Source organism: Dendronephthya gigantea, unplaced genomic scaffold (genome assembly GCF_004324835.1).
Source record: "Dendronephthya gigantea isolate DGI-Jeju-01 unplaced genomic scaffold, DenGig_1.0 000127F, whole genome shotgun sequence".
In the NCBI taxonomy this organism is placed as follows: domain Eukaryota; kingdom Metazoa; phylum Cnidaria; class Anthozoa; order Malacalcyonacea; family Nephtheidae; genus Dendronephthya; species Dendronephthya gigantea.
In genome coordinates, this window is record NW_021163137.1 from 110893 (window position 1) to 120349 (window position 9457).

General features: G+C 35.6%; 1 protein-coding gene across 1 annotated transcript; it reads left to right on the forward strand.

Annotated features, from left to right (window-relative positions):
* Window positions 1-748: 748 nt before the first annotated feature.
* Window positions 749-8919, forward strand: LOC114535919 (mesoderm induction early response protein 1-like). The gene is given in 14 exon segments (XM_028557254.1): window positions 749-772; window positions 1042-1072; window positions 1165-1240; window positions 1242-1293; window positions 4684-4963; window positions 5154-5236; window positions 5332-5398; window positions 5528-5584; window positions 5780-5862; window positions 6035-6116; window positions 6220-6264; window positions 6352-6398; window positions 6502-6626; window positions 6887-8919. Coding segments are annotated over 14 exon segments (1632 nt in total). The 5' UTR covers window positions 749-754; the 3' UTR covers window positions 7473-8919.
* Window positions 8920-9457: the final 538 nt, after the last annotated feature.

Sequence of the window (9457 nt, forward strand, 5' to 3'; positions counted from 1 at the left end):
TGAATCTAACGCTCTTAAATAATACAGTATCTTTGCATGTATCTTTACCTTTGCATGTTTAGCAAATCTTTGTGAAAATATGTGTCTATATGGGGCAACAGGTCTTCTCTAAAAGAAAAGTAAAATAACAGTATTTTATGATAGTTGTTAAAAAACAAACACACAACACAGCAGTGAAGGAAAATTTAACTTATGGTCATGGAAAATAATAACAAGGTGCCGTGTGGTAATACTGTAGCTTCATGACTAGATCACCAGATAATGTTGCTGGGAAATATGCTGAGAATTATGTGATAACAAAGAAGAATCAAATTAGTGCATTACTTCAAGCTGCCATGATAACCAACATATTGGTACACAAGCTGCAAATATCATCCCAAAGCCAATAACTGTATTTCTTCTCCAGTTCCTTGGCTCACACCACCATCCACCAGAAGGAGACCAAACATATTTGGGGTAATCAAAGCGTTTTCCTCCACCCTTAATAAAAAACCCCACGAATATCACTTATAGCACAATATATATCAAGAAGAGGTTAAAAATCTTACCATTTACATACAATATTGTAAAGTTCTTTCTCAAAAAAGCTCGTACAAAACAGCAGTACTGAACCGTCTGTACGTACAAGTTTGTGATCACGCTTTTGTAAAAATACAGCACGATTTACATTCGTAATGCATCGGAAATGTTCGTTTAGTATCGTTTTTGTTTCGTTCTCGAAATTGACAGCATCATTGTTGATCAGCGTTTCAAAATGGCGGAAACAGCGGAGGTAAATTTTTTGAATGGTAGAATTCAATTTTCTCATAATCGAAGACAATTATTTTGTACATTTTTTTACAAAATCTTATAGACATAATTCGGTGATTTATTAAAATAATATATGTTAAAATTGCGCCTATTTTTAAGGCTTTATGTATCTTAACTCGGTTGGTTTGCTAGTTTGTATTCCTTGTATATTGGTATTTTTGTTTTGACCGCTTGCCAGAGGGGAAAATTTTTTCGATCACCTAAATTTATGTTCATATATTTTTTGTTTAGTCATCTAAGGAAGGCAGCGTCGATGGTGAAGGTGAGTAGAATTCTATTTCACAAATACACGGTAATGGCACAATTTTTCGGAGAATGTATAAAATTTCGTGTGTTCTCAATCAAATGGTGTAGTTGCCATGACCCAGCGTGACTTTGAACCGGCAGCGGGACAAGACGTTGACGACGAAGCCACAATCGAAGAAGAAAACACTTGAAGCAGGAGAAGGATTCAATCAAGACGAGCTTGATGATCTACAGAAGGTACGTTTAGAATTTTACTATTCACCTTCCGTGATTGCGTGTAAATATTTTGGAAGAATTAATGGTTCGAAACTATTATGGCGGTCACCACTACACGCACGGAATGTGTGATATCAACGATCTACCATCGGTTTTAAAATGCAAGACATAATTAGCGATGAGATTTCGTGTTTTCTGCAGTAAATCTGCCTTAAGTTTTGCCTGTATGTAACGAAATTTAGATTCATCAGATCAATCTCTTTAAATGGATAACAGTATATAATTTGACAGCTAGTTGATGGACATGCAGGGTAAAGTCACCTACAAAACATGAAATGCTCTCAGTCAATTTCACTCAGAATTTTCTAAAATAAGTTTTTATTTAGAATTTTTAATGGTATAGTCTTACTAGTCTATAAACACCTAAAACTCCAATCTAATTTGAAACTATTTTTTTTTGTGGTCATTTTGTCATTTATTAATATAGAAAGTAAAAAATAACTATTGTTTTTTAATTGTACTCAGAGATGGAATGGGTGGGTACAAGAGTGAGTTGTAACTTGTAAGGGAAATAGTTTTGTTAATTAAAACATGGGGTACAAGGTCTCTTGTGTTTTAACTTAGCAGATTTAAATTGAGGAGAAGAACATCAAAGACATCTTAAAAGCTGTAAAGAGATGGTGTAGCATGTCCATTTACATATGGTACATTGCGCCATTTACTAGCCAATTTCACATCTTCTTTGACATTCCAATCCTTAATCTGAGCCTGTTTATAAACTATTAGGGAAAAGGGAAACTGCATTGATGCATCCCCTAAAATAACTATTATTCCTTTACAATTAACAAGCCTTACCTGTATATTTTCTCTGATAGTGGAATAGTCTAACTAGGGTCATAGTATTCGTGAAGATTATGGTAATATTCTTCATGTTTGTGAGTGTGACATTATTTGCACTTAGTGTTTAGGCGAAAAAAAAAGGTCTAAAACGTTATGGAGAAATGTAAAACAGAAATTATGTAAATGAACAAAGATCCTCTGAAAGAAGCGCTTGATAATAACATGCTAGCCATTGATAGTACCTGAATAAAACAATTGCACCACACTCTAGGCCAGTGAGAGTCATTCCTTTTTTTAATAATACTCAGTACTTGGCTAAGAATTTACTTCCAGGTATAATAATAGTGGTTTAAGTCAGACGGTTGGGGTTACTTTGTTAGTCCAGTGGTTTAGAGTGCTTAAAATCGTTTTCAGTAAAAGGAAAGTTAAAAATTTTGAGGTTGGTACATAAAAGGTTGTTTATGTTGCTGGTAATTCATATGAAACCCTAGTGGAAGTGTATCGCTTATGAACTGGGTGTTTGTATTCTCTTTCCTCTGAGTGTTTTGTTTAAGTAAAGACAGCTTGATTAAGAAAAAGAATAAAGTAAAAAGTTTTTCATTTTTTTTGGTTGTGGTATTGCCTGTGTGTATTGAGTAAATATCTATATCACGTTTTGTTTGCTCTATATGACGATATCACAAACATATATCTGACTCCGTCAGGAGAGATTACTTCCTGGGAACCAGTTAGCCTAGTGGATCAAACTCTGCCAAACATTTACGAAGATTGTAAAATGCGAATAAGGATACACAATCTGTTTCCCCAGCCCGAGGCAAGAGTTGATTTTGAACTTATTTAAAGCTAGTGAAATGTATTAGCATTATCTTTTCCAAATCTCTTCATCACAGTGATCATACGTACAAGTATAATTCAGCATTTTGTTTAAATTTTTACTGCTTCTTATCTGGGAAATGATTGTCGAGTCTGTATGACGTCTGTCAAACCCACCCAAATCGTCAATTGACACATAATTATTAAGATCACTCGCTCATTGCACGCAAATAGTTTCGTATTGTATTTCATATTTGCACAAAGTTCTGTAACCTTGCGTTTTCAATCATATTTGCTTTGCATTTTTTATCTGTATCGAATTGAAGTCAGTAGAGGATGGTACGTTTACAAGATCACTTAGTCCTTGTGATTGGATAAAGCTTCATTTAGTCTGTATTTATCAAATGAGAATGTTATTTTGAATTCAACTATATACGTTTCTTAGGTATTTATAAAGAGAAAAGTATTATGTAATCTTGAAAATGTTATTGAGGCAATGTTGCATTGTAAAGAGCGTTACGAAAGTGGCTGGCGGAAGACTAAAGGTTATTGGGGAGTTATTCTTGAGCAATGCGGGGAGGGTAATACTAAATCAAATAGGAAACAATTGTACATGTCTTGGAAACGAAACGTAAATAATTTTCGAGAAAAGTTCTTTGAAAGAGTGAAATATTATATTGAGAAAAAGGTATGATCTTTCTGTTCGTTTACATAATTCATTTGACCGGCAATTTGTGATAACATCAAGTATTTAACTTCACCAGTTCTTTTGCATGCATGTCTCCTAGACTTGTAGTACGTCAACATTGGCACATATTTTACATAATTCGTGTTTTGCAATACCGCCTTAGCGCATTCTAGTCTTCTGACATCAAATCTGAAGTAAAGTTATTCAATAGAATAGATTAAAAATATTTTGTGATTCTAGAGATTGAAAGATTAATCTCCGTTGACTCTGTATACTATAATCAGACATGAGACATATTGCGCAGTGGTCATTTTTTGAAAATTTGTTTTCTGTACTTTGTGCCATCCCATTTCTTTATACCGCTGCAATGAACGAAGCATTCTGTACAACATTGTCAAAAATTGCGGCATTTGTACGACTGGATTTTGCGCAAATGCCCTGTATACACGATTAAAGGACTGTAATTTTATTCCCGGAGATATATGAGCATGCATTTGTAATTCGAAGCTCTGAGCTTCTAGCTGTTGTACTTGTGCGTCGCAATATTCAGCAATCTGGGTTAGTTTGCAAGATATTTGCTTTCCTAGCACAGTATACCTGACAGTAAAGCACTTGTGATGTACACAAACAATTGGTTGGGTCATCACAAAAGTCTCTTGACATAAGCTACCACCATATTGTGTGATATCATCTGATATAACTTGACGGGTGAAATTACCAAGCATGTTATAGCGTTTTGATTTCGACTTATTGTTAGGCGATTTATTTTCGCCATGATATTTTTTGCCAGCTTTAGTTGCATCACAAAACTGCCAAACTGACAAGGATAAAAACTCAGAGTGTAACTTAATTAGTGCGTGTTTCATCAAGCAAGCTGATCATGGTCGTGAATTCTATTGCTCCAGGCAAATTGCTGTGCGGCTGGCTTATTCACTTTATTCTAATCAGTTTACAAATATAAAACAATAAAACAAGTTTTAATAAAAGTTCAGTATTAAACGTAATGTCATACACATGAAGTTAATCTTTGCTGTTTACAAAATATTCTAAAGAAAATTTAATATTCATAGGATGCTGAAGTACCAATTGAAGATTTATTAGCGCTCTATTACAACTCTGATAATAATCGTAACGAAGAATATGATGGTGGTGATATACCATTAGATGAAATACAACCAGAACCGCTACCACCATTTGAAGACCATAACGAGGACATGCAGCAGAATGGTGTAGATGTATCTCCAAGACAATCTCCCATACCACCCCAAGATTCTCCCCAGTCCCGCTCTGCCTCCCCATCTCAAAGTTCCATTGTCAACCCCCCTGAAAATCAACGGATCACCAGAGGGTGTAAGTAGTTTCCATGTGCATCCTTTCGTTTGGATCATTCTTCTAGATATAACACGTGCTAAATTTGATATCAGGAACAGCAATAATTATCAATTACCGAGGCAAAGATATGCCGTAGCGATCTTACTTTATTCCATAATTCACGTCGACCAACAAATGCTTGATGCATGTATATTGTTACATATTTTAGTAGCGGCAGCCTACCAATATTTTCCCGACTCTGATTCCTCGTCCTCAGATGAAGATTATTCTCCTGCTGAAGACTGGAAGAAGGTACGTCATAATTCTCCTCAGTTTTCGTTTTCCTCAAGTAATCTCAAAAATATGACCGTGTTTTTGAAGCTACGTTATAAACAACACTATTCTAGGAAATTCATATTGGGCCCGAACATCAAGCTGAGGTTCCTGACACGACATGCCCTGATGGCGAAGAAGGTATTGTTTGTTGCTTTGTTGTTCCACATAGACTTTGCGGCATTGCGTTGCATGAAGAATCCTTTTTTGTGCTGTGTGTTGCCTGCTGTGTTTTTGTTCATATGCGAACAATTATTTTTGCGTTTTTAGATGAAAAACATGAAAGTAAATGTTTATGGAGCCCCAAGGGAATAAATGAAATAAAATGTGAGTAAAAGTTTCCATCAATTACTACCGAAACCAACGATTCCCATTAAGACGTGAAGCCCATCGCGAGCTTCTTAACTGTATGCGAAGATAGAGTACAGTATATTTCCGCGTTGGAATAATGTAAAAGTGTGGTCATGCACCTGCGACAATTATGGTTCAGTTTTATGAAATAAATCACGTTTGTCTCTTTAGTACAAAAGTACGTCGACACAGTCTGTGCAACAAGTTGGGAGGGTGGAACATCTTGCGTGATGAGCAAAGGAGATGACGAACAGGTTTGTGTTGTTTATGTCAGTGTGTGCATTTGTGATTAGGAATATCATCATTTTGGAATGTGTCATATATTTCACATTTATCAGACTGATTTTACTGGAGTGAAAATTGCCAGCACCTCCCCACATGCAGGAAGAAGCTGGGGATTTTCTAAAGTTTGTTCCTTTTGTACAGGCACTTTATGTTTTATTGCAATGTAATTATAATTGTGATGAGGCAATTAAGAAATTCACATCTCAGCCACCTCCATCTCAAGGTACTGCAGGTACTTGAAATAATTATCAGCAAACTTTTGTTTTTATACCACATGCATCTATACAGTATGCACCGTTTACGAACCATGTCGTTTGTTTTAATAGAAATGACTTTTTGGTCTGAAGAGGAATGCCGAAATTTTGAATTAGGTAATTTTCATTCATCGTCGTTTGTAAGCGCCTCCGTTTTCGCATTCAAAGAAAAGTTTAATAGCGAGCTCCCCTTTTTCCCCTCAGGATTAAGGCAATTCGGAAAGGATTTCTATTCGATCCAACAATCAAAGGTAATGAGTTTTAAATAAAATACTGAAATGCAGTTTTATAAAATAGAGCGTAAAGGGAAGGAAAATGTATATTAAAAAACGTATCACCTCAAATTTTGTCTAGATTCCTGACAGAACTGTTGGTGACATAGTTCAATTTTATTATTTGTGGAAGAAAACCGAAAGACACGATGCCTTTTCTTGGCAGATTCGAAGTAAAAAGAAATATTCTTTTCATCCGGGAATTACGTAAGTACACGTAGTAATTCGACTGCCCGATGTTAACCGCTTCAATATTGTCTTTTTAACTTAATGATGTATGTGAATAAGTTCAACCCATAGGCAACAAACGTTTGGTCAAATGGCCAGAAACTTGAATAGAAATATTTCATCATTCATGTCTTGATTGTAAATTAAACAATTCAGAAATTCATTTTGGAAAGCCATAGAGAACGTTGTTTGCTGGTAAAAAAAGACATCACATTTATAGCGTAAGTTCGTATTTTCAGCGATTATATGGATAGATTTTTGGACGAAAATGAAAGTGCTGCTTCGAGCCGAGCAGGTAGCCCTGGTCGTGCTCATATCGTACAGTCAAACCCTGCTTCAGACGATTCTTACGCAATACAATCAACCTCGGAAAATACAGTATTAAACAGAGCTCCATCAGCTGATAGCCACTATTCCGGTGCTGTTCCTCTCCTTCGTGTGCCACAATCCTATGTCCCCACACCTGTGATTGTCAGCAATGATAAGGAACCACCAGCGAAAAAAACAAAAATCGGAAATACTGAATCGTTGATAATGATAAATGGTCCTCCTCCTTTGAGACCACGTGATAATACTACCCTGCAGATACCACACATCGCAAGTCATGCAACAAATCATGTCACTATGACAACAGATCACTCAACAAACCACATGACGAATCACGTGATGCACTCCAGTCAGCTAACTACGGGAATGAGTCCACCTGCTCCAACAAGCTTACCTAATACTGGTCTTCCGTTTTCATCAATAAATACTCAACATCATATGAATATGCACAATATTGACGCTGGGAAGACGTACGCACGACTGACTCAGAATAGCTAGCTCGTGCTTCTTAATATTCACTCAATCGATCTTCTCTTTGGCTGGTTCAAAGTGATCATGGCAGGCACCATTAGGGACAATCCCATAAATGAGCTTCTAGCAAAGTTTACTGGTTAGATGTAGTAAATTATTAAGTCCCTGATTTAGAATGACTAAAAAGTAAAACCCGGGAATTTTTATGTTTTCATACATCTGATAAGTGTAAATTAACATGAAACTCTCGAGGTGAGGAACACACGTTTACCCGCTATTTCATCCATTATGATGGCGATTTTATAGCGTTTTGCTGTTTGCAAATGGCATATTTTATTGTTGGAGTTGTATATTAGAGTTATCCAGGTCGTAATATGTGTTTATATATAGCTTATGGCATACAGTATTGTAGTGATAGTTGTTTAGGGAAACATAACCTTTATACTGACTCTTATTCTAATCGAAATGGTTTACCTGTTTATAGAAATAACGCCCCGGGACACTTTTTATATTCTTCAGTTTTTCTATCGCATTATAGACCTTACTGGTTATTCACTTTTTACGGAATAGCCTATGTGTCAAGCACTCACTCGCGTCTAGTATTGGTGCAAATTACTTTATTTTGAAGGCTTAGGAATTCGTTAGGAATTCGTTAAGAAACGCATGGAAAATCCATGTGGGGCAATCGGGTAAAAGAGAACAATTAGTAAGGTCTATTGCTAAAATTCTCTTCCTAAATTAGTTTTGAGAGAAGTGTTTCGACTCGAGCTTGTAAAAAATGAGGTACTGTATTTTTGACTCAAGATTCACCATAGTGATGGAAGAGAATAGATCTGACACTTCAGTTAGGTTATTATTATAATGGTTATCAATGCATCCATGGTGACTGACTGAACCTTGTGTACTGTATTTGTGTGGCAATTTTCCTAGTCAAACACGAAATTATCAAACCAGTTATATTAACAGTACTCGTCACACAAAAAGTAAAAAACAATATTGAATATTTTTATCATGCCTCATGGTAAAGCATGAATTTGCAATATAATTTGATATATCGGCCTTATTTAATGAGATATTAAGATGGATGTTTTGTTGTGAATTTGTAATATATACAACGTAAGTAGTGTAGTGTAGTCATGTGGCTGTTTAATATCTAAACATTATACAGACTATTTATTAAAGAATTTTAGTTATTTGAAAAAGCCAGCAGATATTCCATGTTTTCAACTTCACTCGTGATCTCTTTCTCTTCAGAATTTTTTTTTCGGTGAAACACCAATCTGTAGCAATCATTTCCTCTGTATTCTCAAAATATAAAAACAGTTGCTACTTGCAATTGGAGGTATGCCGATATTCTGGTTTTCTATGTTTATTTACTCTCAGTAAAACGTTAGCTATTGAATGAAATTGAAAGCATGGAATTGTTTGTTTGGCTACCAAAAAGTGGTCTTATAGATGTAACACGTCAAAATACGTGATTGTTTTTAGTATAGAAAATATATTTCCATTGATAGCTTAGGTTACTTTTTGTATTTTTCTTGCCTATTCCCTCTTAATCTTGCATGGAACATTTGCAACGATCTGACGTTTTAGTCGCTTATTCCTTCATTTCTTATGACATACAGCATGATTTTATACAAGAAGTATTTCAGTCCCTCGACGGCAGGATGCAGGAAATTTTGATTGATGACATGCAGTATAATTAATAGATGGGTTGATCCAGAGAAGAAGGATTCTCAAATGTTCTCCAGGTGCTCTTGAGATCATAAAAGTCTATATGGGGAGGGGTTTGCAGTCATGGAATTTATGGACCTCCACCAGCCCAATGTAGTAAACCACAGACATAACCGTTGAACCAACAAAATTTTTATGTTGACCTTTATGACGGCCTATATTTTTTATACGTAGACACAGCGTTAATTAATGAACACAGGTGGGTTATAGCTATATTGTACGGCCAACATTTCGGCTTATAATATCATCTCGATCGATATCATAGTGACATCCGAGAT